Source organism: Hyperolius riggenbachi, chromosome 3 (assembly GCF_040937935.1).
Source record: "Hyperolius riggenbachi isolate aHypRig1 chromosome 3, aHypRig1.pri, whole genome shotgun sequence".
In the NCBI taxonomy this organism is placed as follows: domain Eukaryota; kingdom Metazoa; phylum Chordata; class Amphibia; order Anura; family Hyperoliidae; genus Hyperolius; species Hyperolius riggenbachi.
This window is the reverse complement of record NC_090648.1, coordinates 470,758,351-470,772,654: the sequence shown is the minus strand read 5'-3', so window position 1 is coordinate 470,772,654 and position 14,304 is coordinate 470,758,351. Positions and strand designations below refer to the sequence as shown.

Sequence of the window (14,304 nt, the reverse complement as noted above, 5' to 3'; positions counted from 1 at the left end):
ATTATAGGGATATGATTTTTGAAGGGTGCTAAGTAGGAGGGGGGGAATGTTGACCGGAAGGGCTTCAGTCTTATCTTGGTTAAGCTTGTATCCCGAGAGATCTTCATATTCTCGGAGTAATTTGTGTAGGGTTGGTAGGGTGGTTAAGGGTTCAGAAAGAGTTAATAGGACGTCGTCCGCGAATAATGATATCTTGTGTTCCCAGTGATTTTGGGGTACCCCCTTGATGTCTGGGTTGTTGCGGATGGCACAAGCTAGGGGTTCAATGCTCAAAGCGAAGAGCAGAGGAGAAAGTGGGCACCCCTGTCTTGTGCCATTGCGAATAGGGAAGAATGAGGGAGAGGCTGAAGGGAGTTTTATAGCTGTGGAAGGTTTCGAATATAGGAATCTGATCAAGTTATAAAAATGCCCTGTGAACCCTTGATGTTCCAGTAATGTGAAAAGAAAAGGCCAAGAGAGCCTGTCGAAGGCCTTCTCGGCGTCCAAACTTAGGAGCACAAAAGGCCTTCGAGAGGCCCCCGCTAGTTCTATGAGGTCTATTACCTTCCTGGTATTGTCTCCCGCTTGCCTTCCTTGTATAAACCCTACTTGATCGTTGTCGATCAAGGAGAGAAGGATTGGGTTGAGTCTATTTGCCATAGCTTTGGTAATTATTTTTAGGTCTGAATTTAGGAGGGAGATAGGTCTGTAGCTCTGAGGGATCAGGGGGTCCTTCCCTTGTTTTGGGATTACTGTTAATAATGACCTTAAGAACGAGTCTGGGGGTTGGTCTCCTAGTAGTAGCTTATTACCTAAAGAGATTAAGAAAGGCAGTAAGGTAGCTTTGAAAGTTTTATAATATTTGTAGGAGAGGCCATCAGGGCCAGGTGTTTTAGAAGATGGGAGGTGTTTAAGGACCTCTTCAAACTCTTCCGAGGAAAAGGGAGAGTTCAAAGCCTGTATTTGAGCAGGTGAGAGTTTTGGTAGGTTGAGTGAGTTTAAGAAAGAGGTGGTGTGGGATTGGATAGAGGGATTGGTGTGTTGGCCTGGGAGGTTGTAGAGGCCCTCATAATATTTGGAGAAGATTCGGGCAGTTTGGGAAGGGTCGTAGTGGATTGTGCCATCAGAATCTTTCATTGAATAAATTTGAGACTGGGAGTTTTTGGGATTAAGTTTACGAGCTAAAATGGTATGGGGTTTATTCCCTCTCTCAAAAAATAATTGTCTGGTCCAGCGTAAGCTCTTTTCTAATTGAGTTGACTGAAGTTGTTTGATTTCTAATTTGATGGACCTTAGGAGAGAAAAATTTTCCGAGGTGGAGGAATTTTTAAAAAGCTCTTGGGTCTCGGAGAGTTTTCGGTAGAGAGTCTGGAGTCGGTGGCTGGACTGACGCTTTCGCTTGGTGCCTTCTGCTATTAATAAGCCTCTGATGTAAGCTTTATGGGCCTCCCAGGCCATTCCGAAAGAGCTAACAGATGGAATGTTCTCTGCAAAAAATGACTGAAGATCCCCAGAGAGTTTAGAGACTAGTGTTTTGTCTTGTAATAGGGATTCGTTGAGACGCCAATGATAAGCCTTATGGGGAGTGAGGGACCAGTTTAATTCTATGGAGACCCCTTGATGGTCAGACCAGGCAAAGGGGTGGTGCTGAGAGTCTGAGGTGATTGACGTCACTGGAGCGTGGGCGAAAAAATAGTCTAACCTTGAATGAGAGGCGTGTGGTGGGGAGAAGAAAGTATAGTCTATTAATTTTGGATGGACTATTCTCCAGAGATCTAAGAGATGGTATTTTCTCATAAGGGCTCTAAACTGTCTGGAGTTCCGCTCATGTAGGGTGGGGGTATTAGATGTTCCTGTAGGTGAGGACCTGTCGAGGTGGGAGGAGAAGGCTAAGTTAAAGTCTCCTCCGAGGATTAGAGAACCTTCGGTCACCTTTTGAAGCTTTGGTAGGAATGAAGAGAGGAAGGCAATTTGATTGGTGTTGGGGACATATAGACAAGCTATTGTCGTGGGTTTGCCTGCTAAATTGCCAACCAGGATTAGGTACCGTCCCTGGGGATCGGAAATGGTTCGTGAAACCTGAAGGGGGGTGCCTTTTTTTACTAATATTGCTACTCCTGCCTTCTTGGAAGGGCCTGAAGATAAATAAATCCCAGAATACTGTTTACTGTATAAGCGGTTAGGTTCGGTTTGCTTAAAATGAGTTTCCTGGATCAAAGCTATCTCTATATCTAGCCTCTTAAGATCTTTTAAAAGGGCAAACCTTTTTTGAGGGGTATTTAGCCCCTTGGCATTAATCGTAAGGCATTTAACCATTATCACGAGACCAAGTCAAATCATTAATGGTATAGAGAAACCAACCAAATATATTAGCATATTTTTCAGGCCTATTGGGGAAAGAGAACAGGTTAAACAAAAACCAAAACATTAACAGAAACAAAAACGATAGTTGAACAGCATCATCATTTAAGTGAAAGCCACTAGACAAAACGTGGCTAAATATCCGGGTGACATAATTAGGCCACCTGGGTGAGGCAATCCAAGGAGAGGGGGCCTGCTGATGCAGGGAAATCCCTGGGTTGGAGTGCCTCCTGAGGAACATACTGGGTCTCCAAGTGACCACCATGAGGAAGAAGCTAAAACATAAAGCCTCCTGATTGTGCAGTAGTGTACAGTGTAGGTCGGAGGAGAAACATAGGGAGTGTATAGTTGGCGGAACTTCGGGGGTAGACCATATAAGATGTGGAGTTAAATATGGTCCCCTTCAGGTGTGTTAAGAAGACATAATGAAAAAGCAGAAAGTTCCAGGTGCTTGTAGTGGATGGAAAGTGTGGAGTGTCTTTCTTCAAAGGAAAAAGAGCCTTGTAATTCCGGAGTAGGATAGTTCAAGTAGATTGAGCTTCCATATCATCGTGTGTGTTCTGAGATTAAAGGCTGCGTAAGGGCACCTTGGTCCATTCGGATATGTGCCTGACCTTACGTGGGGGGGAAGCTTCTGGGGAGCGGTGTCTGGGGGAGTTAGATTGTGTAGGTAAGCGAAGGCCCATTTGCTTGAGGAAAAGGTCTGCGTCATCGATGTCGGTTAGGGTAAAAATCAGTCCTTTTCTCGAGACAATCAGCCTGAATGGGAACCCCCATTTGTATGGTATCTTGGAATCGCGCAGAAGTTGTGTAACCGGCCGAAGGGCCCTGCGTTTGGCCAGAGTTATAAGGGAGAGGTCATTGTAGATGGAGACAGAATCCCCTTTGAAGTCTATGGCTGGGGTGTTGCGTAGTGCCTTGAAGAGAGCTTCTTTAGCCTCATAGTAGTGGAGGCGAATGATAACATCTTTGGGTCTGCCCGCTGCGTTTTGCCTTTCTCCCAAAGCCCTGTCCATTCTCCAGAGGTCGATTGGTAGATCAGGTACAATCATTTGGAACAGTTCAAGGAGATGAGCATTCAGGCTGTCGTTAGATACTTGCATGGAAATGCCTTTTATCCGAACGTTTTGCCTGCGCTCTCTATTTTCTAGATCTTCGTGACCAGAGCGTAGACTTTTTAAATCCGATAGCATAACGCGTTGGTCGTCTTCTAAGTCAGCCTGTTTCTGGATCATGGAGTCTACTTTAGTTTCAAGAGCATTGGTGCGATCTCCTATGTCTGTGATCTCCCTTTTCAACTCAGTGACTGCAGTCAGTATTAAAGATTGTAGGGAGGAGTACAGTGTTTGATAGTGTTTCTGGAGCGTGGTTTCTAATATGGCAGCAGTGACAGGCTCTGTGAGTGAGGCCTGTGGAGAAGTACCTGCGTGTATGGGCTCCTCTGTGTGAGGCTGGGTAGGCTGAGCAGGCGGAGCGGCGCCATCTTGGGAGGAGGCCGGGCAGAGGAACTTATCCATCGCTCCCGTTGCTCCCGGTTTGGTAGGAGCCTTGTGAGCCATATCGGGCGGTGGCTGAGAGCTTCAGCAGGGGGAGCGGAGGTAAGCCGCGCTGTGGAGGCTTCTGGATGCTGCGTAGCGGCTGAGGTTGTCGGCGGTGTTAGCGGAGCTCCGTCCTTATGCGGCCATCTTGGAGAAGCCCACGCATGCGCCTATGGGCCAACATTTCTAAAGAATGCTTTCAGCACCTTGCTGAATCAATGCCACGTAGAATTAAGGCAGTTTTGAAGGCGAAAGGGGGTCAAACACCGTATTAGTATGGTGTTCCTAATAATCCTTTAGGTGAGTGTATTTTAAGTTTCTGGGATGCATAGTGAATAACCATTATGTAAATTATGTCACTATGCAAATTATTATTCTAATCCGGTATCTTTATATACTCTTGGGGGGTGGAATTTCATCCTATGTTATGCTAAGCAATATGCCAATTAGATATTATGATAGGTTACATGCTCTGGAGAAGGGACTTTTGTTCTATCCAATCCTATCCAATCTATGTTATGCTTATTTTGTTAATTATGTATAAAGTTTTATTAGACTATATGTGCTCCTGAGAGGTCATTCTGATCCTGAATAGAGATGTTTTTTGTACTCAAAGGAACCCGAGGTGAGAGGGGGATATGGAGACTGCCATGTTTATTTTCATCTAAACGATGCCAGTTACCTGGCAATCCTGTTGATCTTCTGGCATAAGTAGCGTGAGTCAAAACCCTGGAACAAGCATATGGCTAATCCAGTCTGAGTACCTGATAAGCTGCATGCTTGTTCAGGGTCTATGGCTAAAAGTGTTAGAGACACAGTATCAGGAGGAGTGCCAGGCAACTGGTATTATTTAAAAGGTAGTAAATGTCTGCCTCTATATTCCTCTCACCTCGGGTTACCTTTAAATGGATTATTTATCCCAAGTGGACGAGTTGTTATTCTTAACTGCATGCCCTCATAATGTTGCAACTAAAGTGCATGTAAAATATGATTATCTATGCAGGTTCTGTTGTATACACGTATATACAGTATATGCCTATTTATTGTTTTATTCATTTTGTGTTGACCTGAGGAAGCGGACCATGTCCTGTGAAACGTGTTGCCAAACTTATTTTTATATAAAAACATTGAGAGGCAAGCAAGAACCTCTTATTTTTTATTTGTATTATAATTTTATGAGGAAATAACACACCAAGATATAACTGATGTATTTAATAGTTACCCAGATTCATTGTTTACCGTAATTTCAACTGGTTTGCTTACATTAAAAAAATGTTGTGGCCATTTATGTCCCATTGAAAAATAAACTTTATTGACAAGAAAATCCTGATCACTTTAAAATAGGCTGAAAATTGACCTGTGTTGGCCACTACTTTAAAGCAGACCTAAACGCTGCTCTAAAAGAAAAGCAACAGCATAATGACCGTTACAGAAAAACATCTTTGTTACAGCTGATACAAAACCTGCAGTAAATCTGTAGTGTGTCTACCTCCTTCCTGTTAACAAATTAGCTGCTCTGCAGGGCCGGCGCTACCATTAAGGCAAAGGAGGCAGCTGCCCCAGGGCCCCAGAGCTTGTAGGGGCCCCCAGTGGCTACAAGAGGAAAAAAAAAATTTCAAAATCGGCCTTATAGTTTTTGAGAAAATCGATTTTAAAGTTTCAAAGGAAAAAAAAACATTTAAAAACCTGCCGACTTTAATGGTTAATAGCAAATCCACCTTAAATGCTAGAAACCCTAAATTTGCAGGGTATGTTAAGGAGACCATTAGGAATAAGAGGAAAAAACAATTTTTCAAAAAGACCTTATAGTTTTTGAGAAAATCAATTTTAAAGTTTCGAAGGAAAAAAAGTATACTTTTAAATGCGGTAAATGTCACTTTTAGTAGCAAACCTAACGGTAGTGTAATTTTACATGCATCAAACGAAAGCGCAATAAATTTCCTGACGGGGTTTCCGGGCGGTCTATACGCAGCCGCAGCGCTTTGGCCAAGGATCGCTATACAGCCGCAATATGGCTGTATGAAGATCCCTGGCATTTTTTCCTATTTTCCCAATTTTTTTTTTTTATGTTTAGAGTGTGGGAATTTAAAAAGAAAATTGTGGGGTCCCCCCTCCTGAGACTTTTTAACCCCTTGTCCCCCATGCAGGCTGGGATAGCCAGAATGTGGAGCTCCGACCGATTGGGACTTCACACCCTGACTATACCAGCTGCAAAAAAGGTCCCCTAATGCCGATTTTTGTTCTGGGGTATATGTTGGGGGGGCCCCAGGTTTATTTTGCCCTGGGGCCCCATTGTTGCTTAAACCGGCCCTGCTGCTCTGCAGAGGCAGCCAGCTGACACAGCTGAGAGATCAAATTACACTTGTGATTAGTCACAGATGAGGGGGAATCAGACAGGCTAAACTCTCTAAATACATACAGGGTGCATTTCTCTGTTTTCCTTCTGCCTTGTGCAAGAGTTCAGCTCCACTTTAATGTCCACAGAAACACGTCACAGAAGATATGGTTTAAATTCTGCATGCCTGTTGCAGCAGAGATTTTCATCCGATTCAATTAGATTTTTAAATCAATATAGTTACATGTATGGCCCCCTTTAATGGGACCCTGAGCAGTAAAAAAAAATAAAAAAATCTGGCCTTACCCGGGGCTTCCTCCAGCCTCCTGTAGCCCGCAATGTCCTCCCGACATCCTGTTCAGCTCTTCCTTGGTCCCGCTGGCTGCTGCGGTAATCTGGCGACTTCGGCCAAAGTCGCGTGGGCATGCACCCTAACGTACACCTGTCGCGTCATCATGCTGGTCGCTGCAAGTGTCCTGCACATGCGCGGTTCTCAGAAGACTGAACCACGCAGGACGCTTACAGCGATAGGTGTGATGGCGCACAACAGGTCCGCGCTGTGGGGGAGCGCATGTGCGACTTCAGCCGAAATCCCGGGATTAACGGAGCTGCCGGGGGACCAAGGAAAAGCTGAACAGGATGTCGGGGGACCTCGTGGGCTACAGAGGGCTGGAGGAAGCCCCATGTAAAGTAAGATTTTTTTTTTACTGCTAAGAGTCCCTTTAAAAGGTTACTGTACTTCTCTATGCGGAAAAAAACGCTTTATAAATGTTATTGTGCGTTGTATCAGTAAAGGTGGCTACTAACGATACAATTTACTGAACGATCGTTTACGAACGATTATTCATATGAACAATCGGAAATGAATATTTGGGACCACTAACACATAAAAATTCGCCTAGCCAATTCGATCAGATTAATGGGATTAACCCAAAAATTGGATCAATTTCATTAGTCTGATCGGATTGGTTAGGAGGCTTTTGTCTTTTAGTGGTCCCAAAATGATACAATCGTTCATACGAATAATAGTTTGTAAAAGATCGTTTGCTGGCATTATTTACTTTACCCCATTTTAAAAACACAGGCACAACAACCTCAGTCTGTAGAATACGCTATTGCACTGCACTGATAGTAAACAAGTTACAGTGTGTGCTGATCTCTACTAGAATAATCTGACTTAATCTTTCCACACACTACTTCTAAAGGTCTTACCAGACTCTCTACAAATGTATCCCTCTGTTTAAGTGCGGATTACATCTGTAAGTACAGAGTACAGAGTGATGCTAGCTTATTTTGCAATGTAAATAGTGGTGAGGATAGATAGGCTGGCATCAAGGAAGATAAGCAAATCAGCAAAAGTGTTTCACATCACTGATCAGTTCCTCATTTTAAGCATACTTAAAGTGCACCCGAGGTGAAAACAAACGGATGAGATAAACAATTGTACCGACCCTCCAACTCCTAAAAATGACTTTAAAGATATCCCATGATTTTATTTTATGTTTAACCACTTAATGACAAGCTAACTTATAAAAGCGTCGTGCTAGAGCCTCTTAATGGCTCCCGGACGTTTTTATAAGTCAGACAGTGCTGCTGTCGCTGTGCACGTGCACGTGAAAATAGTGAGAGAAAAAAAAAAAACACCAAAGAAAAAAAAGACACCTTTATTTCCAAATTCTATATTGTCACCATACTTTGTACTAGGGACATAATTAAAATGTTGTGATAACCAGAAGAACTAGGCAGATAAAAATGTGTGGGTTTATGTACAGTAGCAGTGTATATATTAAAACTATAGTGGATGAAATTGGAGAAATCGTTGTATTTTCTCATTTATTCCTTGTTTTTCACTTTAAAATGCATAGAAAATAAAGTAATTACTGAAAACAAATATCAACCCCAAAAAGCCTAATTGGTGGTGAAAAAACAAAAAATAGATAATTTCGCTGTGATTAGTAGTGATTAAGCTATTGGCAAACGAAAGGGATGCACACTGAAAGTTGACAATCGCTCTTGTCCGTTAGGGTAAAACCGCCTTTGGGGTGAAGTGGTTAATCGCTAACAAAGTAGATTTAATGTATTATTGTCTGTTTAATGGCAGACAATTAAGGACTGGTGCACACAAATGTATCCCTATGGGATCGTTCTCACAGCAGCGTTTGTGATTTGCAATAGAGGGCAGGATGTTGAGGGCGTAAATCGCAAATCATGGCAAAAGCGTCAGTGCTGCAAAATCGCAATTGCGATGAGCGTTTTGCAAACCACGAGTGAACAAACCCTTAAGTGTAGCAGAGCTTTTTTTTTATATCCCGTTTTTCTCTGCCAGGACAATTTTATGGCTGCAATTCCTTATCAGTAAGAAGTACACTATAATCTGGCAAGGATCGAAGAGAGCGAAGCTGTCACTTGCATGCCCGAAGCTTAACTATTTCAGGCAGTAAAAGGCAAAAGGAACACAGCCTAGTTATATGTTCGGCACTGTACAGTCACATGTTTATCTCATGTCACCTTAGGTACACTTTAAGAACAACAATAAAACGTCATGCAAAGGTTTAAAAAAAGAAAAAATGGTTCAGAAAGCGCAAGACAAGATAATGGGAGCAGATTGGGCACCAGGCCAGAGAAGACGAGGAGGAGGAGGTGACATTCTCATCGACATCCAGAAAGCTATAATATCCCTCCCACTCAGTAAGAAATTAGAAACGGGTTTAACAATACAAGTGGTTGCTCTAAATCTCCCCCTATAACAGGTCCACGTCGTGGAATTAAACATAGGATTGGATAAGAGATCCTATGGATCAATCTGTTCCCTTCTACTACACAGCCTGCGACTACTGCAGATTATCAGTGCACAGTGGAAGTGCAAAACAAAAAAGGTTGTCTTCTAAAACAGAAGGCATTTGCGATTATTCAGGTTGGAGTGAGTATATGATGTCTCCCCAAATGGACCACTGCTGAATACGTAAATCATCCCTTTGTTGTCCCTGTAAAGCTAGCCACACCTCCAGAACCGCTGGAATGTAATGATGCATCAGCTTCCTAATTGTGCAGAGCCACAATAATCCAACATGCATACAGACTGTTTCGGATCGGTTGATCCTCATCAGTGCATGGCATGGATTAATGTGGCTCTATGGGGTAAAACTTGAAGCACCAAGGAGGTACAGATTACCCAGGAAGCTCCTGGTGAACCAGAACTCCCAGGAGTGTGTATAGGAGTGCATATTCAGCAGTGATGCATTGTGGGAGACATCATATGCTCACCCCAACCTGAATAATTGCTAATACCTTCTGTTCGAACAAGGCAAACTTTTATTTTGCATAATATTTTAGCAATCAGGCTTTTTGGTCCTTTGAAACCCCTTACACACTCCTAGGAGTTCTGGGTCACCATGAGCTTGCTGGGTGATCTGTAACACCGTGGAAGTGGAGGAAGAATAGCGGTAAATACAGCACCCAACAGGCTGAATTCCATGTGGAGTAACAGCCTGAGAACACACCTTCCTATGCAGGGAGAGATGAGAGCAGAGGCAGGGAGTTACCTGTGCGGACAGGCGCTGGTGTTCGGAGGCAGAGTCTTGCAGCTGAGTGGAGATCTCGCTCTCTCTGTCCTTGGCTTCCTCCAGCTGCTGTCTGGCTGCTTCCAGATCGTGTGCTCTGCAGGGACAGGTGGAGAGATGTCAGTGACATTCAGGTGGAGGCGGAGTCTGGGGAGCATCTACCTGGGTCATATTCCCTGCTGATGTCATGTTTGCTCTCTGGATTTTGCATATATCACCTCTCTGTAGCTGCAGCCTGACAGCTCACTGGCAAACAAATAGCACAGATATCAATACACAGCCCAAAGTGTCAGCACATGGGACCAGAAACTCCTGCAAACATACAGAGCAGCTTAAACGAGAGCTCCGGGTGAACCGCTATCCTGAGTGCACCTCTCATTTTTGTAAACATTTTACAGTACATTTTCATGGGACACTGAAGTAAAGACACTTTGATCCAATGTACTCAGTGTACAGCTTGTGTAACTGTAAATTTGCTGTTCCATCAAAATAACTCACACAGCCATAAATATCTAAGACGCTGGCAACAAAAGTAAGTACATCCCTAAGTGAAGAATGCCAATATTCTGTCCACATTTCCTCTCCTCAGGGTCATGCTACTTGTTAGTGCTAACAGGTCTCAGATGTGAATGGGGAGCAGGTGTGTTACATTTGGCGTTATCACTCTCACCCTCTCTCATACTGGTCACTGGAAGTTCAGCATGGCACCCCATGGCAGAAAACTCTGAGGGGGAAGAGGCGCCCATAAATAGTAAAATAAATTAAAAACCTCAGTGATGACAGATTATGAGAACAGGAAAAAGTTTACTTGCACTAGGTCAAAAGTATAAATGGGTCAGCACCACCAAGTAGTAAATATAGCTCTTTTATTCCAGCAGTAACAGACGCTGTTTCGGGCTAACAAGCCCTTTATCAAACTGCAGTTTGATAAAGGGCTTGTTAGCCCAAAACAGCGTCTGTTACTGCTGGAATAAAAGAGCTATATTTACTACTTGGTGGTGCTGACCCATTTATACTTTTGATTGCGGTGGTCCCAAGAGACACTGAGACGGGGTCGTGGCACACCTCTTTGTGCTAAGGTGCACCTCACTTCACCTTTTTGATTACTTGCACTAGGTCAACATGTTTCATGAGTATATACAACTAACTTCATCAGGCCAAAACTTCTGTGGCAGCTTGAAAAAAAAATACATAAATAAAAAAAATAAAAAATAAATAAATAAAAATTCGCCTAGCAGTGAGTGCTCATTGCTCAGCAATTTTTACCCGCCAGCACATAAATTTTGGCCTGATGAAATGAGACTTACTGTGTATACTCGAGTATAAGTCTAGAAATGTAGCTCTTATGTGTGCACTAATAGTGACATTCCCATTTTCAGCAATTTACCCTGCAGTAAGTGATACTTTGAGGAAAGGAAATGCCAAGAAAACACAGGTCTGAAGGTCCTGACCACAACAATTAACAAGGAAAGGGGCAGGGAAAAGATTCTGAATTGCAGGAGGGGGAGTCAATAATTGCAGCACTTGGGGGCCAGGAGGAGTTATTGGCTGCTATACTGTATGCAGTGCAGTCATTAAAGGGGAACTGAAGAGAGAGGTATATGGAGGCTGTCATGTTTATTTCCTTTTAGACAATACCAGTTGCCTGGCAGCCCTGCTGATCCTCTGCCTCTAATACTATTAGCCATAGCCCCTGAACAAGCATGCAGCAGATCAGGTGTTTCAGTGGTTCAGACTTATAAGTCTGATCTGACATGACTAGCTGCATGCTTGTTTCTGGTTTTAATCAGATACTACTGCAGAGAAATAGACCAGCAGGGCTGCCAGGCAACTGGTATTGATTAAAAGGAAATAAACATGACAGCCTCCATATACCTCTCTCTTCAGTTCCCCTTTAACCCATCTTGGTCCCCAAGTGCAGCCATTCACTTTGCTGGGTAGACCTATACTTGAGTCAAGAAAATATTCCAGCTTAAGATGGTTGAATATTGGAGTCGAGTTATACACGAGGTCGACTTGTATTAGAGTATATACGGTATGTACTCACGAAAAATGGTGACCTAGTGCAAGTAAACTTTTTCCGGTTTCCATAATCTGTGTCACCACTGAGGTAAGCCACCTCTAATTTCAATTTTAAAGAACAACTGAAGTGAGAGGAATATGGAGGCTGCCATATTTATTTCCTTTAAAGCAATATCAGTTTCTTGGCTGTCCTGCTGATCCTGTGCCTCTAACACTTAGCCATAGACCCTGAATAAGCGTGCAGCATATCAGGTGTTTCTGACATCGCCCGATCTCCATAGATTAGCCACATGCGTGTTCCAGGTGTATTTCAGACACTACTGCTGCCAAATAGACCAGCAGGGCTGTGTGTGAAATTGTTGGCACCCCATACATTTTTCCAGAAAAGTATTTCTCACAGGAAAGTATTTCAGCAACACGTTTTGCTATACCCATGTTTATTACCTTTGTGTGTAACAAAAACAAGCAAACAAAAAAAAGGGATGAAAAAAGCCAAAATGGACATAATGTCACACAAAACTCCAAAAATGGGCTGGACAAAATTATTGGCACCCTTAACTTAATATTTGGCTGCACACCTTTTTGAAAAAACAAAAACTGAAATCAGTTGCTTCCTATAACCATCAATCTTCTTACACCTCTCTCCTGGAATTTTGGACCACTCTACATTTTGCAAACTGCTCCAGTTCTCTCTTATTGGAAGGGTGCCTTTTTGCCAACAGCGATTTTAAGATCTCTCCACAGGTGTTCAGTGGGATTTAGATCTGGACCCATTGCTGGCCACTTCAGAGCTCTCCAGCGCTTTGTTGCCATTTCTGGGTGCTTTTTGACATATGTTTTGGGGTCATTGTCCTGCTGGAAGACCCAAGATCTTGGACGCAAACCCAGCTTTCTGACACTGGGCTCTACAGAGCAACCCAAAATCGTTTGGTAATCCTCAGATTTCATGATGCCTTGCACACATTCAAGGCACCCAGTGCCAGAGGCAGCAGAACAACCCCAAAACATCATTGAACCTACACCACATTTCACTGTAGGCACTGTTTTTTCTTTGTAGGCCTCAATTCTGTTTTCAGTAAACAGTAGAATGATGTGCTTTACCAAAAAGCTCCATCTTGGTCTCATCTGTTCACAAGACTTTTTCCCAGAAGGAATTCGACTTACTCGAGTACATTTTGGCAAACTTGCTTTTTTTAGGTCTCTGTGTCAGCAGTGGGGTCCTCCTGGGTCTCCTGCCATTTCATTTAAATGCTTATCTGATAGTTTGCACCGACACTGATGCTTGATTTTTTGGGGAACTTGTTTGGGGCTGCTTATCCACCATCCTCATTCTGCGTTGCAACCTTTAAACAATTTTTCTCTTCCGTCCACATCCAGGGAGATTGGCTACAGTGCCATGGATTCCAAACTTCTTGATAATGTTGCACACTGTGGACAAAGGCAAATCTAGATCTCTGGAGATGGACTTGTAATCTTGAGATTGTTGATATTTTCCACAATTTTGGTTCTCAAGTCCTCAGACAGTTCTCTTCACCTCTTTCTGTTGTCCATGCTTAGTGAGGGACACACAGGCACACAATGCAAAGACTAAGTGAGCTTCTCTCATCTGTTTTCAGGTGGGATTTTTAAATTGCCCACATCTGTTACTTGTCCCAGGTGAGTTTAAAGGAGCATCACATGCTTGAAACAATCTTATTTATGCACAATTTCTAAAGGATGCCAATAATTTTGTCCAGACCATTTTTGGAGTTGTGGGACATTATGTCCAATTTGCATTTTTCCACTTTTTTTGTTTTGTTCCAATCATGGGCGTAATAATAGGGCCTGCACCCCATGCGCCCGCGGGAGGGCCCGCTCAGGGCCATTTTTGAGGGCTGGAGGGGTTGCAGCATGTGGGGAAAGCTATGGCCACACTTGGCGGGGAGGGGGAACGCCCCCCCCCCCCCCCTCACCTCGGGCTCTCCCCTCCAACTTAAATCACTATATATATGCAGCGGCAGCTACATACCTTCCGTGCGCTCCAGCGTGGACGCTTCTCTCTCTAACCTCTGACGCGACTTCCTGTATAAACAGGAAGTCGTGTCAGACACTACAGAGAGAAGCGTCCACGCTGGAACACACGGAAGGCATGTAGCTGCCACTGCATATATATATAGTTATTTAAGTTGGAGGGGAGAGCCCGAGGTGAGGGAGGGGGGGACCGTTCCCCCTCCCCGCCAAGTGTGGCCATAGCTTTCCCCACATGCTGCAACCCCTCAAAATGGCCCTGAGTGGGGGGGGGGGGCCCGCTTAAAATTTCTGCAGGGGGGCCCGGTGGGTCTTCGTTACGCCCCTGGTTCCAATTCACACAAAGGGAATAAACGTGTATAGCAAAACATACTTTTCTGTGAGAAATGCTTGATTTTCTAGAAAAATCTATGGGGGGGGCCAACAATTTCGGCCATATATATTATATATGTATATCACACACAGAGCAAGTTTGAATAAGAAAAACAGCAACAATAAATAG

The 14,304-nt window shown here is 43.6% G+C and overlaps 2 protein-coding genes across 2 annotated transcripts in view; one reads left to right on the top strand and one right to left on the bottom strand.

The window, feature by feature from the left end:
• IRAG2 (inositol 1,4,5-triphosphate receptor associated 2) overlaps window positions 1-14,304 on the bottom strand; it is a 179,302-nt gene that overhangs the window by 102,292 nt on the left and 62,706 nt on the right. The window contains 1 exon segment of the mRNA XM_068277999.1: window positions 9,756-9,870. Within this exon segment, the coding sequence (XP_068134100.1) occupies window positions 9,756-9,870 (115 nt within the window).
• DNAI7 (dynein axonemal intermediate chain 7) overlaps window positions 1-14,304 on the top strand; it is a 169,162-nt gene that overhangs the window by 147,830 nt on the left and 7,028 nt on the right. The window lies entirely within an intron of this gene.